At 58.2% G+C, this 18,957-nt stretch overlaps 2 protein-coding genes across 3 annotated transcripts; both read right to left on the bottom strand.

Annotated features, from left to right (window-relative positions):
- Positions 1–3,495: 3,495 nt before the first annotated feature.
- Positions 3,496–7,158, bottom strand: SPACDR (sperm acrosome developmental regulator). Of its 2 annotated transcripts, none has more exons than XM_019987877.2 (3): positions 6,835–7,158; positions 5,800–6,126; positions 3,496–3,965 (listed from the first exon to the last, which is right to left on the bottom strand). In XM_019987877.2, exons 1-3 carry the CDS (start codon positions 6,874–6,876, stop codon positions 3,732–3,734), a joined length of 603 nt encoding a protein of 200 aa, XP_019843436.2. In that variant the 5' UTR covers positions 6,877–7,158; the 3' UTR covers positions 3,496–3,731. The 2 variants fall into 2 exon arrangements, with proteins under 2 accessions (XP_019843436.2, XP_019843437.1); XM_019987878.2 differs by lacking the exon at positions 6,835–7,158 and adding an exon at positions 6,406–6,785.
- Positions 7,159–7,680: 522 nt separating this feature from the next.
- On the bottom strand, positions 7,681–18,557 carry TSC22D4 (TSC22 domain family member 4). The gene is made up of 5 exons (XM_019987876.2): positions 17,891–18,557; positions 16,305–17,403; positions 13,880–14,046; positions 8,797–8,845; positions 7,681–8,357 (listed from the first exon to the last, which is right to left on the bottom strand). Exons 2-5 carry the CDS (start codon positions 17,127–17,129, stop codon positions 8,148–8,150), a joined length of 1,251 nt encoding a protein of 416 aa, XP_019843435.2. The 5' UTR covers positions 17,130–17,403; positions 17,891–18,557; the 3' UTR covers positions 7,681–8,147.
- Positions 18,558–18,957: the final 400 nt, after the last annotated feature.

The following is an 18,957-nucleotide window of genomic DNA, read 5'->3' as shown; positions in this document are numbered from 1 at the left end:
CGCTGCCACCCTAGTACACTGGTAAACAAATCAATACGATAATACCGATAAGTACCGTGAAAAAAAAATCATGGTGAGAGTTAGAGGACGACCTTGACAGTGGCTCTCCCCTGATTTCTAGATTGGGTGTGGTCAGGGAAAGAGTCCACGAAGATGTAGCCACATCTGTACCGAGTACAGAGGTGTAAGGAGCCCACAAGGCCAGGATCTGAGAGAAGGGCATTGTAAACAAAGGGGACAGTTTGGGCTTCTTCCCAAGGGTGATGGGAAGCCACTGGAGAATTTAAGTAGGGGAGTGACATGTTTTGCTGTGTAATGAGTAGATTATAGGGGGAGTCCCAGGGAAGAAAAGATCCAACAATTTCAGGAAGTCTGAGGGTGAAGGGAGGAGGGGAGATGGGGCAGAAGTGGGAATAGAGCAGGGGTATCTGGGACCAGCACTCTCCTTTGCTCCCCACACTTCCAGGGCGCCCCCTCTCTAATAGGATGGGTTGTAGTTCACTCACTCAGTCATGGCTGACTCTTTGTGACCCCATCGACTGCAGCATGCCAGGCTACCCTGCCCTTCACTGTCTCCCGGAATTTGCTCAAACTCATGTCCATTGAGTCAATGATGCCATCATATCAATCTCATAGGGTTTTAAAAATAAAGACGCTTGGTCCCCATTGGGGCCATCCATAGCCCTACCACTGCTGCCTCATGGAGTCTAACAGCCTGGGGGAAGGTGAAATGCCTGGGGTCTGATGGGGACAAGAAGGCAAGGTGTCCAAGGTGGGATTTTTCTTTTTGTGGCCATGCCACACAGCACGCAGGATCTTAGTCCCCAACCAGGGACTGAACCCACACCCTTTGCAATAGAAGCTCGGAGACTTAACCACTGGACCACAGGGAAGTCCCTTTTTCTTCTTTCTTTTCTTTGACCAACGTGAGATTTTTGCTCAAGACTCTCACCAAGAGGTAGATTTCTCCAGGGGTCACACTGCTACCCACTGTTCTCCACAGGAAAGGGCTGAGTGGGTAGAATCCCACCCCCCACCCCCAACACAAATCTCCACCCCAGGAGATCCTGTATGCCTTCCCTCGAGTTGAGGACTTCTTCCTCACATCCCAACATGGGCCTTCTCCATGGTTCTGGGCTGGATTACTTGGGGTGGGAAGGAAGGAGGCCGCCTGAGTGCACTGAGACACCGAGGAAAAGTCAGTTCCATGGACTTTCCCCCTCCATCCCACCTCCTTTCTCTCCCATAAGTCTCCTGCCTCCACTTGGCCAAGCCCAGACAGGACTCCATCAAGTCTGGAGAGGGAGAGACAGAGGGAGGTGCCAGCAGTTCCCTTGGCTGCTGGCTGAACTCACCTTCTTCCTTCCCTCCCCTCCCAGTCTAAAGACAGAAGAATGGGAGCAGCATTCCTTCCGACAGCCACAAGCCCGTTGGCTCCGGGGCCTGTAGGTACTTGCAAGGCTATTTACCAGAGATCTTCAGGAGCAACCGTCCTTCATCCTCCCCTCCCATCCCTGAAACCTTAGATCCTCAATAGGAGGAGGAGCTCATTTCTAAGGATTTGGTAGTGGAGGGGGTGGGGTGGGAGGGCAGATTTTGGACCTTAGACAGTGAGGGACTACTCCAGAGCCCCGGGACCCATTAAACCTCCGGGCTTCCTGGGACCCAGGCCCACCACGGCTTGCTCCACCCCAGAACAGTTCCTGGCACATAATGGAGAAGTGATGAGAGCCCCAGAACTGAGCCACATGTATTAGTGTTTTGAGTCCCTGCCTGGCTTCAGGCTGAACTCAGGACTCATTCCTGGAGAGGTCACGGCAGTCACACATGCAACACCTGTGTGTAACTTGCATGTAACATGTCCTCTGTGAGCTAGACTCATTCGTTCGATGAAGGAAAGCGACACGACCTTAAACATGACCTTTCTGTCCCTCAGTTTCCCTCTCTAAAAAATAGAAGTGATAATATGTCATCATAACAGCCATTTGTGAGAATTACTTAGAACAAGACATAAAAATAGTCACAGTGGGTGTTTAATAAGGGGTGGGTGGCATTACCAGGGGTGTAAACGTTGGGGTGTGGTGCACAGCTAACAGGCTCAGGGTAGCAGCGCTGCAGGACACAGGGCAGGGCAGCCCGGGGTTGCTCCCGACTTTGGGGAAAGGCCACCCAGTCCCCCGCCAAGGGGCCCAACTTTGCCAGAGCTGCCGGGGGTGGGGAGCGGGCAAGAGGAGTTTGCTGACTTTTTTACTGAATTCGGTGCTTCCAGCAGACCGTTCCTGGGACTCCTCTCCGGCTCCCAGCTTTGCTCACGCCCGCCCGCCGCCTCCTACTCACAGCTAACCTCCGGCTGAGCGAGACGCCGCCTCACAGCCGTCCCTCCCCCGCTCCTCGGGCCTCTGCTGCCCCCTAGGCTCGGTCGCGGTCGCCAACCCTTGCTCCTTCCTCGACCTCCAAGGCCTGGGGACTCTGTGCTTAGTGGTTCAGTCGCGTCCGACTCTCTGCGACCCCATGGAGTTCAGCCCACCAGGCTCCTCTGTCCATGGGGATTCTCCAGGAAAGAGCACTGGAGTGGGTTGCCGTGCCCTCCTCCAGGGGGAATCTTCCCAACCCAGGGATCGAACCCGGGTCTCCCGCATTGCGGGCGGATTCTTTACCGTCTGAGCCACCAAGGAAGCATCCCTGAATTTTGCCGCCTTGCAAAATACGCTGCTTTAACTTGGGGAGCCACCTCTGCGCCCTCGCGTGGCCGGGCAAGAGGGCAAGCTAAGGAGGGAGAGGGGACTTGGGCCTCCACGGCCTCCCCTCGCTCTCGTGGCCTCCCGCGCCTCAACCTCGCGTCAGATCGCCGCGGACTCCTCCCGCCGCTGGTCCCGAGGCGCCAGGTGGACTTCCAGCTTAGCCCTCCGCCCGCGACCCCGCGGGCCCGGGCCGGGCCCTCTCCCAGCGGCGGCCCCACCTCGCCCCCGGGAACCCTGGGAGATGTAGTTTTCGGTAGCTCTTGGCGGGAGCGGGGTCAGGGGGTGGCCGCCGGCCCTGATGCGTGTCCGCGGCTGTCAAGTGCGGGACCCTGACCCTCGCTGTGGCCCGGCCCAGGAAGGCCGGAGAGGCAGAGCAGTGGGCTGGCTGCGGAGGCGGAGATTCCAGCGCGGTCTTGTTCGGCGAGGGGCCTTGGACAAGCCCCGTAGCATCTGCAACAGTCAGTCTTGCAGGATTTCCAGGGAGAGCGCGGGCTCAGCACCCGGTTCCCAGCGTGTGCTCAATGAACCGGTGCCGATACCTGGTACCGTGACAGGCGGGACAGAGTCCCCAAAGGCCTTCAGCCCTGAGAAGCATGTGGACCCAGGGCCAGACCCCCCTCCACCGCCACACCGCGGCCCCCCAGCAGGTCCAGAGATTACTCCCACACGTGTCCAGGCTGGAGCCTCAGGCACCCTCTCATATCCCACCCAGGTTCCCCTCGTGGCCTCTGGCCACCCACAAACACACTACATCTACTCGGAAATATCTGATATTATTTCCCAACATTTTGATAATTCTTTTTACAAACTGAATAAAAGGAATGAAGGGGAGTGTATGTGGGACCCCCCCGGCCAGGCCTTCAGGTCTTGATGAGAGGTGACAGTGTGACAACTTCTCCTCACTCACAATTCCTGGCCTGCTGCTCTAACCTCTCCCATCAACCTTACTTAAGTGTGAGGTGGGGGCTTTCTGAGGATGTGGGGTTCCCCCTAGAGGGGACTCCGGGCATCCTGTTTCAGACCCTGAGCTGGGTCGGGCTGGGGGCCCATGTGGGCCCGGAGGTGGTGCCGGCGTCGTCTCTCCTGCCGGCGGGCCAGCTGCCGCAGCTGCTTCCGGATGGCCCAAAGCACCAGGTACACTTCCCGCAGCATCGCAGCCTCTCGCGACTCCAGGGGGGACCGGGTCTTCATCTGGGAGGCAACTGAGGTAGAACTCACAGATGACTGTGAAAGAGAGAAGATGAGCACAGGTGAACATCGTGGTCTAGGGAGAACCTGCTGGTGAAAACACCTGCAGATAAACAGCAAGGCTTGTTTAATACCATCTCTTCTGTCCGGCAACAACTTGGGTACCGCCTCCTCCAGGAAGCCTTCTGGGGCTGTCTCTACTCTCGGGTTTGCCCTGTTACACCACGTATTATACACGATTTGTTCTGTGGACTCATCTGTTTTCAATACCAGCATGCAAATTCTTGGAAGCCAAGGACCATGTCTGACCTACCTTTGAGTCCCCACTAGAGTTCCAGGGAGAAATGAAGGACAGTCTCCAACCCAAAGCTCTCTCCTGAACTCAGGCCTGTATTTCCCACTGCCTCCTAGACATCTCCCTGAAGATATACTTTGACACCTCAACTTATCCTGTCCCAATGCCCTAAACTCACCACTCTCTTCCCTCAGTCGGCTCTGCTCCCAGTGAATGGCTCCAGCCTGCTTCGACCTCTGTCTGTCCCTCTCCCCTCACCACCACCCAATCAAGCACCTGGCACAACAGTTCTACCTCTTAAATATCCCTCCAACCCATTAGTTTGTTCTACCTGATGCCTCCCTCCCCATCCAGAACATTCTTCCCTGCTGACCCGAACTGCAGCACCTCCAGTGGGTCTTCCTGCCTCTCTGCTCCTGGCCCCTTCTGACCTCCCTCCACAGGGTGCCGGGTGAACTTTTATTTTATTTTTTGACTGCGCTGAGCAGCCTGTGGGATCTTAGTTCCCCAATCAGGGACTGAACCCAGTTTTCAGCAGTGAGAGCTCCGAGTCCTAACCACTGGGCTGCCAGTGAATTCCCAAGGTGAACTTTTAAAAATTATTATTAATGTAGTAATACATTATTCAAAACCAAAATAAACTGACTTGGTAGTGAGCTAGACATTTCCCTTTTTAAAATTAATACTTTGACTTTGAGATCATTGTAGACTCCCATGCACTTGTGAGAAATGAATTCCTTATTCTGTTTACAATAGTAAAATCTTTTGTAAAGATTTTCCCTGGTTTTCCCTCAGTAGTAAAATCTTTCAGATCTCTAGTTCATAGGATATTGACATCAATACAATCCAGGATCTGCATTTTTCTCGTATTTCCCCAGCTCCACTGGCACTCATTTGTGTGTTGTTCTGTGTTGGATTCTACCCAATTTTATATCCTCGGTGCATGTTCATGTATCCAACGACCATAGTGAAGATACAGGAGATTTCCATCCACACAAGGATTCCTCATGTTGCCCTTTTATAACCAATACACCTCCCCCAACTCTCTCTCTGTAGCACAGCCCCTGGAAACCACTAAACCACTAATCGGGTCACCATTTGTCTAATTCTGTTATGTCTGGAATGGTATATAATGTAAGTGGAATCATAGTATATATATATAAGCTTTTGGATTTGTTTTCACTCAGCATAATTCCCTTGAGAGCCATCCAAGCTGTATGTATCAATATTGTTCCTTTTCATGGCTGAGCAGCATTCCAGAGTATGGATATAGCGAAGTTTAACCACTCATTCTTTGAAGGACATGTGGGTTGTTTGGGGCTATTATGAATCAAGCTGCTATGAACATCATGTACAGATTTTTGTGTGAACATAAATTTTCGTTTATCTGGGATAAATGCCCAAGAGTACAGTCACCAGGCCATACGATAATTGCATGTTTAGTCTGATAAGAAGTGACCAAACTGTTTTTCCGGTGTGGCCACACCATTTTACATTCCCACCGGCATGAATGAGCAAGGGGGACCTGGGAGGGGAAGGAGGGGCTGCTGGGGACAAAGGGGACATAGTGCTGACCTTCCAGCTGCACATCTGCCAGCCAGACTGCAGGGCGGAGGCCATGAGCATGGAGACGGACTTGACGGCTGCCTGGGGCAGCTTCAACAGTGATCTCCGACGGCGACCCGCCTCCACCGCAGCCCCATCCATGGTGGTCTTGGCTAACAGGCAGGGGTCAACCACCTTGGGGGACACATCCATCTTGGAGACCTTAGCCTCCTTGGGGGGTTCAACCAACTTGAAAGTCTCAGACACCTTGAAAGCCTTCTCCGCCTTCAACTCATTTTTCTTGGAGTCAGTATGATCCATGATGACTGACTTAGCTTTGTGTTTCCAGAAGAAAACCTACGAACCAAGACAGGGAGAGGAGGGACAGAAGAGAGGAGGCAGAGCAAGAGAAAACTGTCAGGAGAAGGGAAGGCCCAGAGGAGAAGGGGCAGCTGTGTCCTGGCCTCCCTGCCAGCTATCCCATCCCTCACCTCCTCCCTCCCCGGCTTGTCTGGCCACCGGAGGCCAGGAGGGGCAGGAGGCCAGGTGAGGGAGTGGGGGGTTTCTGTGACCTGGAGGTCACTGACCAGCATCCCCCACCCCAGCATGTCGGGAGAAAGGGGCTCTGAAACTTACCCAGCGGCTAATCTTTTGCCAAATCCATCGGAAGAACTTAATAACCACCGCCATTTCTCCCGCTTACACGAGCCCCAAGAAGGGGGCAGAAATAGCATTTAGTTCAGTGGGGACGGGGAGGGGAGAGGCTGCAGGCCAGTGGCCGCCACCTAAGGGGTCTCTGGGGAACTTCAGGCACAGCAGTGAAGAAAGAAATAGGAATCCAGGAGGAAAGATCCCCACAGTGAGTAATCCTAGGCCCTTCCTCCCCTCCCTGAGACAGGGAGAGGAGACAATAGTGGATGAGAACCCAGAGGGCGAGAGAATTCTAGACCATTGTGAGAGTCTGCCTGGCCCTGACCCCAACCCCCGAGGCCCTTCCAGGACCCCCAGAGCCAATCCCTGTGCCCTCGACCCTCTTTCCCCCAAATCCAAGGAAGGGAAACTCACAGTTAGTGAACACATCCCTGGAGCTCCTAGGGCATTTCCCATGTATGAGCCATGTAACCCCTCCCAGCTGCCCTTCAGGTAGGCATTCTTGTCAGGGCCATTTCACCCAGGAGGAAGCTGAGATTCGGGGAAACCGGGAGAGCCTGCCGAAGTCGTAAATCTAGGGAGCCACAGGGCAGGGAGTCCAAACCCCAAGTCAGCCCCCAGGATCCCGCGCTCGGTAGGTCCCCCCGAGTTCAGGCCGGGGCCCTCCCGAGTGGCGGCTGCTGCTTCCCTGCCTCTCCACTAGATGGGGTCCTTCTCCCCACCTGCCTCTTCCGCCTAGGACTGAAGCTGAGGCTGTCAGGGAGGGGCCTGCTCACCCGCAGGGCCCTAGCGTCAGCCAGCTTGGGGTGGAGGCCACGGAGACTGGCCAGGCCTGGCGAGGGCATAGTGTGCCCGGGGAGCCTGGCCCACACCCAGCGTTGAGACAAGGGGCCCATTCAGGGCCCCCCGCCCCGCCCCCAACCAGCCACCCGGATCCAGCCCGCAGAGGGGACACGCTGGGAAGCTGGGGGGGGAGGATCCTGCACAATCACCAAAGGCCCCATTGTTCCCCTGTCCCCCACCAGCACGTGGGCCGACGCGCCCCCCTTCCCCACTCCCTCTGCCTTGCCTGGCCTGCCCCTTCCCAGGACCCAGGCCGTGGGCTCCCTTTTCCTCCCACATCTCCACGCTGAGCCACCTTTCCCCTCCCCGGCCCGGCAAGAGCTTCAGAGGAGCCCACAGCCTGTTTTTCTCCCACAAGTGGAAACTGGTGGTGCTGGTCCCTATCTGGGCGCAAGCAACACGATGCCAACCTCCAGATTCAAGTTTCTTCAGATTTTTTAATTATAATTATTATTTCAATAACAACCTGAATCCCAGAACTTCCAGATACACTGTCCGTCCTCCCTCTCCTGGCAGAGGAGAGGGGGGGGGCACGCTCCAGGGAACAAGGTGGGGACGGCTGCCAGGGAGCCTCCAACTCCCCCAAGCCATCTATCGCCGGGGGTCCCGGAACACTGACAGCTGGGAAGGGAGGAGGGGGCTCCGCCCAATGTCCCATCCCGATGCCCTCCCTCCTCCGTCAATGTGCAGGGATGCCCCAGCCCAGTCCCTGGGCATTGCAGGGACATCAAGGAAGGGTGGGGCTAGGCCCCTTCTCAGCCTTCGACTCCCATCCCCGGGGATCAGGGGGCATTAAAGCTGCATAGGAAGAGGGGGCAGGCAGCTGGCACAAGGCCTAGCAGCTGTGGTGGCCCCCCAAAGGCACATTGTGAGGGAAGGGAGGCTCAGACTGAGGGCCCGTTGGGCGCTGGGGGTCCAAGCCGGGGGACCCCCGAGGAAGGCAGCTGCGCCAGCTGCTCGGGGCTGGCCAGGGCACGCAGCAGTCCGTTCTCCTGCTCCAGCGCCGCGTTCCGCTCCGCCAGGTCTCGGATCTGCTCCTTCAGCACCTCCACCTCCTCCCGGACCGCAAACATGAGGTGGGACTTCACCAAGTCCTGGGGGGTCCAGGGACAGGCAAAGAAATGTCAGGGGTCCCAGGCCACCACCCCACCCCCAGCCCCTGCCCGGTGCCTTGAGGAGGTGGGTGTTAAGAGATGCCCCTGCTCCCAGATGACGAGGGAGTGCTGGGGAAGAAGAAGTCAGCCAGGGAAGGGGCAGGGTGTGGGGGACGGGGGTGGGTAAGGACGCTGGACAGAGGCAAGGTCAGGGCTCAAAGACAGAGATGGGGGCCTGAAGCAGGCTAGGAACCAATGTAGTTGAAGGTTCAGGTGGAGACAAGAAGGGGTGGAGGATCCAAGGGAACCCAGCAGGGAGCAGGTTGAGCAGCTGGGAGTCAGTATATCCCTAATAACGGAGGGGATGGAGCTTCGGGGCTGGGGCCTGGGCATCAGCACGCGGACCGGGACCTGCTGGGATCAAGATGGTTTCTCTTACCATGGCTTGTTCGATCTTGTTGTCAATGCCAACCAGGCTTCCGGAGCCACTGGAGAGACACAGGGAGATGAGAGGTGAGAAGAAAGGGGTGCCAGGCCAGGTGTCTGGACAGCCCAGCCCACTGCCTTCCAGGTGCTTCCTCGGCGTGGGCTCTGGCCTTCTCCACAAGCCCCATTCGCCGCAGCCTCCCACCCAGACCCCTGCCTGTACCTGTGACAGTAGAGAATCAGGGACAGGAGGGTTTTGTCCATCCCCCGGCGGGGTGAGGGCCGCTGCCCGGGCCCCCCTAGGCCCCGGTGGGGTGGGGGTCCAGATGCCCCTCGGATGGGGGATGCTCCCCGAGGCGAGCAAGGAGAAGAGACACAGCCCCTTTTCCGGGGAGGTGCTGGAGCCATCCCCACCACTCGGGTCTCATAGGAGGATACCAGGGACTTGACAGACACCCCTGGCTGGGCCATGCCCGAGGGGAAAGGGTCCTCAGGCCTCCCCAGAGGGAGAGGGCTGCAGCAGAAGGACCGCCTGGGGGGCTCAAAGCCCCCCGGGCAGAGCAGAGTCTGGCTGGTGCCAGGCAGGCAGAAGGGAGACAGTGCCTAGGGGGTGCTGGCGTGAAAGATATACACCATCCCCCAGGGCAAAGCCTGGCTGCTATTGGCTCCTCAGGGACACGGGGACCCCCTCCCGCCCGCTCCATGGTGGGCGGGAATTCCCAGACACGGTCAGCGCCAGTGTCCCCTTCTCACCCTGGCACCAATCCCAGCACGGAGGGGAGGGGGCCAGCTGAGGACAGTCAGCTGGTGGGCCGAGTCGGGGGAGGGGCTGCGTGGCCAGAAGCCTGGGTCAGGGAGGGCTGTGAAGGGCGTGAAGGGGAAGCCTGGCCCTGGGAGGCCTCTTCCCACCTCTGACCCCATCCTGCCCCCTCCGGGTGAACACTGGCCTCCCTCAAGGCCTCAGCTGCTCTCGGCTGGGAGGTGAGAAAGAGAGTGGAGGTGATGGGGTGGGGGGGCGTCTCTGATGTGCATGTGGTCTCCCTTGGACTAGAAGCATCTCCCTGAAGCACGAAGGCCACATCAGGGGTGGCCCCTGGGGCCCAGCCAGAGGGTGCCCCACAACTCCTACTGTGAGGGTGAGGAGGAATGGGAAAGGTTACCACAGCAACAGAAAAAGCCTGAAAGACAAGTACCAGCCTATGGACCTGGAACCCGGGTCTGGTATCTGGGATCTCGGAGGGAGCGAGAACTTAAGAAGAGGTGGGAAGGGGAGGCTGGAGGTGGGACCCTGGGGAAGAGGTGCAGGTGCTTTGAAGATTCCTGGGAGCTGATGGCAGGGAGGGGAGAGCAGGTCTGGCTGCAGTTTACTAAGTGGCCACCAGAGGTCGACTCAAGCCTGGCTCAATGGTCCCCAGGGCCAAGCTCTGGGTTCCAGAATCTGGCTCTCCCCCAAGCTGGTCTCTCCATGGCCCAGGGCCTGCACTGTCCTTTGCGCCCTGTCCTCTCCTCGAAGGCTCCCTCTCCTCACCCCGTGGCTCACCACCCACCCTGTCAGCTTCTGCCTCAGCTGCCTCAGCCCTCCACCCATACCCACCTCCCACTCCAGTACCGCAGGAGCCCCGATCCTGACCTCTGGCCCCCAGCTTCGCCCCTCTCAGGGAAAGGTGGCCCCAATACCCCCATATGCTGAATGCCTCACCCTTGTGCTCCCTTGTCAAGCCCTCTCTCCTGGTTGTCAGTTCCAACTTGCTTCCCCGTGGGGGGAATTAGCACTCAACCCAAGGTGACCCTTGCATGGGGCCCTGCAGCCAGGAAGAGAGCACGAGGGCACTGGGAATTTTCCATTTCCCATCCAAGGTCTGGGTGCGGAAGCCGCTGACAGGTGGAGTAACCAACAGGGTGACCAGGCCTGCGAGGGCAGGATAGGGTGAGGTAGGGGAAGGACATCTGGGACACTCGGGGTTGGCGGGGAGAGGACAAGATTAAGAGCAGAGGAAGGGCCAGCCGGCTGGAGCATCTAAGCAGTTTTCAAGGTGTTTCAAACCAAGACACCTGGGTGGAGACTGAGCCATCAAAGAACCCCCACCCTCAGCAGTACACAGAGACCAAAGAGGGGCAGATCCGCAGGAGTAGAAACACTGGCCTTGCCTGGCGGACGCTCAGTAAAGATGCCAAGTAAGTTGTTCCTTCTTGCCAGAAATAAAGGAAAAATACAACAATAAACATTTGTTGGCTGATAGATGATTATCTCCTGTTTGTTTGTCTAGCGCTGGAGAGGTTTTGACAGCACTTTCCACTGGCACTTTCTAACATTAGCATTTCAAGGGACCAGGACTCTGGCAACCCAAGTCCTCCCTTTGAGAACCCCCGAGTGAGGGACCGCTGGCACTGTGCTGGAATTCCTGATCAGGGTCTGGAGTGGGAGGCTTGAAGTTGACTGGATGGGATCAGCCTTCACCACAAGCCCCCAAAGCAACTTTGTGTGAGTCAGAATAAAATCCTTCAAAACACTTATTGCCATCTTCTTGAAAACTGTCATGACTTCAAGTGTGAGTGGTGCCCCCTGGAGTTGTGCAATACATAACAGGGGACTCTGGCCCTGCAGGACTCAGGTCCTGGGACAAAGATAGCAGTAGAGGCTAGTCCTTCTTTTTGAAGGTCAAACAAACAGCCTCAAAATGAGGATCGGAGGAAGCAACTGGACACCTAGGAGAGTGGGGGGGTTTCTGATGCTGAGGACAAGGGCCAGCCCTGCTTCCTCACCGTGTTTTGAGGAGCCCCCAGGGGCTGGGCCAGAGGCCAACCAAGTGGCATCCGGCTGCCCTGTCTACACTCCCTCCCAGATCTGTGGTGCCCCTGGGGTGGGGCCAGGCCAGGGAGCGGAGGATGGCTCCTCGCCTGGATTGGGAGAGCTGTCTCTGCCTCTATCCTGGAGAGAAAGGGCATCCCAGAGATGGCTGTCTCTGCCTCTCCTCTTGGGACACAGGCATTTCAGTAGGAGAGTGGACAGAAAGTGGCTTTGGGGGCCGACCCAGGCTCCAACAGCAGGCCTGCCACTTACTAGCGGGGTGACTTTGGACAAGTTTCTAAAACCTCCGTCCTCGGAGTCTCAGTTTTCTTCATCTAGCAAGAGGGATCATGGAGTTGCTCTTAGAATTATGTGAGGTAAGAAGTAGCATCTGACCCCAAGGAAGCACTAGATAAACAAATGCACCATTTATTTCCTGAGTTCCTAGAATTTATTCCTTGTAATACCCGGATCCCCCATGCTGGCCATCTACCCAACTATCCACCTATCCCCTCATCCATCCATCCATCCATTTATTCAAGTACTTTTCAGCCTCCAGGCCCTGTTGGGGCAGGAAGGTTCTTGCAACCCAGGAGCATGTGAATAGTTTGATTTCACCATGCACCCTCTGTTCTCCCATCCCCAGATTTCTAGAATGGTCAGGCACCCCCAACTCCCCACCTGGGATTCAGACACTTACTATGCCAGCCCACTCTCCCTAATCAAAAGGGAGGCCCCATGTCACTCATACACCCTGTTCTGCCCGCTCCAGGCACACCAGAGAAATGAGGTGGGGGCTACACACCCAATTCCAGGGGGCCAAGGAGGTAGTCCAACCCAAACCCGCTGGCCCAGCAGGGTGGAGCAGGAGGGGCTGGGCTGGGCCTGAGCCCCAGAGGCTTGGAGCTCAGCAGGGTAAAGTGGAGGCTGGGAGGCAGACCGGTCAGACTGGGGTGTTTGAGGGGGTGGGACAGTGGGAGGAAGGGAGGGAGGAAGAGCCCAAAAGAATAGAGCTCAGGAGGCTTCTGGAAGCAGAACTTGCTAAGAGAAAGTAGGAGGCTGGCCTCTGAAATCAACAGAGGTGGAGGAGGGAAGGGAGCCCTCCGTGCCAGCAAACCTCCCAAGTGGGAGTGGGAGGGGGAGCGGGTGGGAAGCGCTGAGAATAGCAGCCATGAGGGCAGGTGACTCTCCTGGCCGACCTCGCACCTCACTCATTCCCTAGAGGAGGGTACCCAGAGGTGGCCCGACCCACCCCTGCTCTGTCCCCCATTCTCCCGTCAGCCCTCCGTCCCACTGGCTATCACCCCTTCTCTTTCCTCTCTGCCCTACCTCAAACACTCAGTCCCTGATTCAAGGAGGGGGGGCACCACTTGAGTGCAAGTCAGGAAGGACAGACTCCCCTCTGGAACAAGTCCCCTGGCACCCACAATGCCCTGCCCCTTGGTGGCCTCCAAACAGGAAGTCCCTCCCCGTAAGGGCTTCAAACAGGAAGTCCCACTCCTCCTCCAAAATCAAAGTGGCGACTCCCTGGCCCCTTTCCTGGGCTCCTGTCAGTCCACAGCCAGAAGGCAGTCGCTTGACCATCCGACTAGCCATTTTGTCCCTCCCCTTTTGGTTTGCTGACATTTCTATGTTGAAACCTGGCCCTCAGAACAGGAAGTTCTGCCCACCGTGCCATGAACGGGACACTCTCTCCTGAAGGGCAAACCCCAGCAGATCCTGCTCTCCTGTGCCTTCCCTGTGACCAACAGCCAGCCTCTCCACAGCTCGGGCTTGGCCTTGGCCTCTGGGAAGGGCTCAGAGTCCAGGGTGACCCTAGTGCAGAGAAGAGAAACTTAGGGACCTGCTTTCTTGGTACCAGAGGTCCTGGGGCCCTGAAGTAGTCTGCATGGAGTCCGAGGATGTCACCTCTACGGTCAGGAGTCCCACTGCCCTTGGGAGGGAGGGGGGGAATGGGGAGGAGACCAACTCCCCATTCTGGTCTCCTGCACAGTTGCCAGTAAATTCTTAGGGTTGGCCAGATGATCGCTAAATCTGCAAGAGCTCTGGAATTTGACAACAATGACTCCCTTCAAACTCAAAAAAAAAGTCTACAATTTGACAGTCTTAAGCCAGGGAGTCCCACCCAGCTCTCTCCACAGAGAGGGGAGTAGGTCTCAAATCAGCTTTGCCCAGTGTCATGCCCAGGCCGGGCTTCTCTGTTTAAGAAGCCCTCTCCAAGTTCAAGCTGGGGGGAAGGACACCTACCAGGCAGTTTCCCCGCGGTTATCCCAGGTGCTGGGTGTGGGGGGAGCCGGAGACCACCTACCTATCATCATCGCTGTCCAGGTGGCCACTGATGGCCAGCATGGAGCGGGCGAAGTTGAGGCTCTGGGCAGCCACTGTTCCAAAGGGGTCTGGAGACTTGTGAACCAGACTGGCATCGGGGAAGAAGTAGAGGGCTGGGGAGCTGGGGCGAGAGTCGACTGGGGGCACCTGGAGACAGACAGGTAGGAACCGTCACATTGAGCAAGAGAAAGGATCCAGCCACCTTACAACTTGCCTAGTGGTCTTCCTCCCGCCCCAGCTCTCCCCACACACCCTCTCTGTCTTCTGAGGACACAGGAGTCCTTCCCCCACAGACCTCCTTTCCCCTGGCTCTGGGGAAAGCACTGGGTAGGCACTAGAGGCAAGGGAAACAGGGACCATCCTGAGGACTGGGTTCACTGGCTTCCAAAAAGTGGCTCATGGGGTATCACAGAGGGGCTCTGGTCTGCCCTCCAGTACCCTTCCCCCACCTAAGCCAGGACCCCTAATCAGAGGCTAGTCAGAGAGTGTGCCTTCTGTCACCTGACTTCTTAAGGCGACTCAAACGTCACTTCCTCAGAGGGGCATTTCTGCATCCTTTGACTCGTGAGTTCCACTAAACTGTTCTTTTTTTTTTTTTTTTATAGTCCCTACTATTATCTGAAATAAAATTATTTTTGCCTCTCTGCTGCTGGAAGGTAAGCTCCAGAGGGCAGAGCTTATAGTTTGTTCAATAGCTATTTGTAGAATGAATGAATCCTCAGAAACTGGTCCTCCGCCTCCTCCCTGCTCACCCCTCCTCCGCCCATTTTAGTCTCTCCTCTCAAACTTCTAGGGACTCAGGTGAAGTTCTGCTCCTGAGCTCGGGGGCTGGTGGGGGGAGAAGTTGCGGAGACGGATGGAGGTGGAGCCTGGGCGTGGACCCACACAGCCCAACAGGCGCTAGAGGTGGCTGCAAAAGGGCGGGGGCCACAGGAACAAGACGCCTCTGTGAGGCCCCAGGAGGCCCCAGCTTCTCGGAAAAGTCAAGAACAGAGAGTCCAAGGTGGTTGGCCGCACTAAACAGAGGAAGGGGGCCCGGGTGGTGCCCCCGGCCCTCCTTCAGGCCCCTGTTAGAAGCAACCCAGGGAGAAGAGGCCTGGGGGAGTGGAGATGGAGAGAGACTTGGGGGCAGGGAAACAGCAACATGGATACCTACATGCAGGAAGAGATCAGGGCACGGGGGAAGGAAAGGGAGCTGGGGGCACAGAGGGGAGAGGGACAGGCCCAGGGGACGCTCAGGCAGGGCTCAAGGATAGAGAGCCGAGGCTAGGGGCAAAGGGGGCTTGCTTTGGAAGCGTGTGGGGAGAGGGACCAGTAAAGGACACACATCTTCTCCCCTGGGGTAGGAACTGAATGAAAGAACTCAAGAAAAGTGGGGGGGCGGCATGAGAGATGTGAGTTTGAGGCCAGGAGGGGGTGGGGGAGCCGGTCCTGACTGGTCCTGACAAGGCCCAGACACACAGTCGCAGGTTATTTTTACACTGTGGTTTGTGCCCAAGGCCAGGAAGGGGAAAAGTTCTCATCCTCACACTCCCTGCCTTGCGTCCAAGGTGTTATTTTCTCCTTCAGGACAGATGCATCCAACAGCCCCCCCACCCCGGCTGCCCACCCCCTCCACCCCCAAGGACCCAGGCATCCTGCCTCCCAGCCCAGACTTGTTCCTCTTCTGGAGGCAGCAAGCAGAATGAGCAAAGGATTGAGCCCTTTCTTGGCCGCCTCCCACCTCTCTCCAGCTCCACGGTGGCCACCCCCAGTGATTGATCTTGGAGAGGCTCAGACAACTGGAGGTAGAAAGGATAAACCAGCCCAAGTTCCACCCTTGTAACAGGTTCCCTCACCCTCACCCAATTCTTCAATGTCTTGGGACAAAGCTAGAGATGGGGCTGGGAGGGTGGCTAGTGAAAAGAAAGAAGATCCCCTTCCCCAACTGGAGAGGGGACTGCAGAGGAGAGATTTACAGCAGAGCGCCTACTTTTTCTCTTGTCCCCCAACCTCAGCAGCTTCCAGAGGCCCAACTACCCCAGCACTGCCTGGGGTCTCCACCCTCAAAGCCTGAAGAAGTGAGACCAAGACAGAAGGTGAAGGCCAAAGTGAGGAGGCCACATCTCCACGACAGACGGAACTGGGCTACGTGGAGATGGACACTCAGGTCAAAGGCAACACACGGAAGGCCAAAGAGAAAGAAACGACAGAAAGTGGGGAAGAGGGAGCCTAAGAGAGAAAACAGGGCCACGTAAGGAGCAGGAATGGGCTTCCGAGTGAGATGGCAGGAAGAAAAAAGACGGGCAGTCTGATCTGACAGGGACTGGGAAGCAGACAGAGGTCAGTATAGAAGGTCAGTATAGAAGTGGGGGCCAAGCACCGCCCCTTGGGTGTCTGCCCAAACCCTGGAACCCAGCTCTTACCTGTCCCATCTCCTCTGGAGCAACCAACTCCATTCTCAGCCGCAGGGCTCCATCCTTCACACGGGACAGTGGAGGGGTCCCCGCCGCCGCCGCCGCTGCTGCTGCCGCAGAACCTCCTGCCTCTGCTTCTACCCTCAAGGTGGGCAGGGGCGTGGCAGCCCGGGAAGGGCCCGCGCTATCCGCGGTCCCGGGCTCTGGGGGGCGCTGCTGGGGTGGGGAGGCCGACAGTGGGGGTGTCTCCACCTTGGCCTTGCCGGGCACTGCCAGCTGGCCCAGTCCCCCGGTGAAGGAGCGGGCCTGAGGTCCAGGGGAGGTGGGGGGCGGGCGGAGCCAGGAGGTGGGGACCTGAGACAGGCCTGGCTGTGGGGTAGGGGCGCCCAGGCCCAAGCTGGCCAGCTCCAACCTGGAATCCAAAGATCTGCCCCCGTTGCCCCCTGAGGCCCCTCGAATACCCTCCAGGAGCCGGCTGAAACTAGGGGGCTCCAGGTCTCTCTCGTAAACATCCACACATGTCCAACGGCCTCGGCGATAAGGCTCTCCCAGGCCTTGGGGCAGCTTCACCACCCGGAAACGGGAGGCGGGGGCCCCAGGCGGCGGGGAGCCGTTCCGGGGGGTGCTCTTGCCCCCTGGCTCGGGGTTGGGCTCCCCATTGGGCAGGCGGGGTGGGGGCCCGGTGGGGGCTGGGGCTGATGGCCCGGTTGGGGCCGGCGGCCCAGGGGGGGCCGGCAGGGCAGGGGCATCTGAACCCCCTGGGCTCCCCGGGCCCTCGTAGTCCAAGGTGACGCTGGTGATTTGGAAACTACTCTTCTTCTTGCCCCCACTCATGGTGTCTGGGGCTCAGGACTGGGCCAAGGTGGGCAGGGGGTTGGTGGTGGCTCTTCAAGGGGCTCAGGCACCCCTGGAGCAGGGGGGCCACATGGCGGGGACATCAGGGCCCCTGCGAATGTCTGGGTCCGACATGGCAGGAGGGCCTTCCGGGAACTGGGGGGTGCCTGGCTGGTGAAGGGAGAACAGGGCAGGGGAGGCTGCGGGAGTGGGGGGGCAGGGGCAGGTTTTTCCTGCTGCTGTCGTTGCTGAACTCCAGAGCTGAGTTTGCAAACTAGAAAGAGAAGGAGAGAGAGAGAGAGAGAGAGAGTGTGTGTGTGTGTGTGTGTGTGAGAAAGCAGTGGGCAGGCCACCTCTGGGGCTTCCTCTCTGGGGAGCAGAATGGGGGAGGAAGGGGAAACCGCCAGACACCCAAAGACAAAGACAGAAATGACAGAGACCTGAGCAGAGGGAACAGAAATGACAGAGAACCCGAGCAGATCCGGGCGGGAGCAGAGAGCAGGAAGAGGCAGCTCAGACCCAAAGTTGGGCATTTCTCCCTGGGATTCAAACTCGTGCGAACCCAAGTCGTTGCAAGAGCAAGGGCTCCCAGGTCTGGGTGAACAGGGGTGAAGCTGCTCCTCAGCCCAGCCAGGCCTCGGGGGGGCCTGTGCTGGGCCTCCGAGCGCTCCCCCAGCACCACCCCCCAACCCCCCGCACCCCAGCTCTCCTATCCCCCGGGAAGGCTCTGCCCCGGTGCCCCTCCCAGCCTAGAGCCCTACCTCTCGACGGCGGCCACCGAGCTGGGCCGGGGGTTCCGGCCGCCTAACGTGTGGGACTGTCCCTTCCCCAGGGCCTCCTTGGCCCCAGCAGCGCGGGGTGGGGGTGGGGGGGGCGCGCAGGCAGCGATTAGAGGCTGTCGGGTTCTCTTCGGGGGCCGCACCTCGCCCCGCAAGGCATCTCCGTGGAAAGTTTGCTGTCCAGAAAAGAAGGAACTCCCGCCTCCTTGGCGGAGCTCAGGCGCGGCCTCTGAGGTCCCCAGGCTCGGCCGACTGAAGCGAGAGGGGGGCGGCTCAGCCCCCTCCCCCCGATCCCGCAGGTGCTGCCGCCTCGGTGGTCGTCGCGGCGACGAGCCCTCTCAAGTCTCCTCCCGCGTGGCACCGATGGGTCTCTCTCCGCTCCTCTCGGTCTTTTTCTTTCTGGGCTGTTGACAACCCCCACACCAGGAAGTCCTGCCTCCTCGGGCCTGCTGACTGCTCCTCTCCTCCTCCTCTTTCCCCTCTTCCTCCCCTTCCTCCGCCCTCTCTCGCTCCTGGGGCTCCCGGCCAGCTGGCCCGGGGCCAGGTCTGCCACCGCCACTGCTGGTGCAGTTGCCGCTGCCGCTGCTGCTGCTGCTGCGGGGGCCCCGGGACAGGCTGCCTTAACCCCACACCTGCTGGGCCGCAGCCCAGCGCTTCCTCGGAGGGAGGGGCCGCGGAGGGCGGAGAGAAAGGGGGAGGAGTCTGCGGGGAGGCCAGGGATTCCCTTACTCGTAGGCACTTGCTGCCATTGGCCTACGGACGCGCGGAGGAGTGGGGAGGAACTCAACCAGGGTTCCGCCGGGTGCCTGCCACCCCATCAGCGCCCAGTAAATGGTTCTGGTGCTGCTGCAGCTGCTATTGTCGTATCTTCGCTGGCTTTCACAGTAACCGAACGAGGGAGATACCGTTTTTCTCCCCTGCTCTTATTTTTTCAAGTGGATCTTTGTGGCAATTTTCAAACATGCCCCTACGTAGAGAGAACGATAAAAGGAACTCCTAAAGGACCCGAGATGCAGTTTCGACAATTCTCAGCTCACAGCCGAACTTGT

The sequence above is a fragment of the Bos indicus genome, chromosome 25 (assembly GCF_029378745.1).
Source record: "Bos indicus isolate NIAB-ARS_2022 breed Sahiwal x Tharparkar chromosome 25, NIAB-ARS_B.indTharparkar_mat_pri_1.0, whole genome shotgun sequence".
Classification (NCBI taxonomy): domain Eukaryota; kingdom Metazoa; phylum Chordata; class Mammalia; order Artiodactyla; family Bovidae; genus Bos; species Bos indicus.
This window is presented reverse-complemented; position numbering and strand designations above follow the sequence as displayed.

Coding starts and splice junctions, on each gene's coding strand:
- SPACDR (XM_019987878.2), bottom strand. CDS start 6,459: ATGGCGGTGGTTATTAAGTTCTTCCGATGGATTTGGCAAAAGATTAGC. Junction 6,127..6,405: donor GGCAAAAGATTAGCCGCTGG/GTAAGTTTCAGA, acceptor CTTGGTTCGTAG/GTTTTCTTCTGGAAACACAA. Junction 3,966..5,799: donor GGCAGATGTGCAGCTGGAAG/GTCAGCACTATG, acceptor TCTCTTTCACAG/TCATCTGTGAGTTCTACCTC.
- TSC22D4 (XM_019987876.2), bottom strand. CDS start 17,129: ATGAGTGGGGGCAAGAAGAAGAGTAGTTTCCAAATCACCAGCGTCACC. Junction 8,846..13,879: donor CTGGACAGCGATGATGATAG/GTAGGTGGTCTC, acceptor GTGTCTCTCCAG/TGGCTCCGGAAGCCTGGTTG. Junction 8,358..8,796: donor ACAAGATCGAACAAGCCATG/GTAAGAGAAACC, acceptor TGGACCCCCCAG/GACTTGGTGAAGTCCCACCT.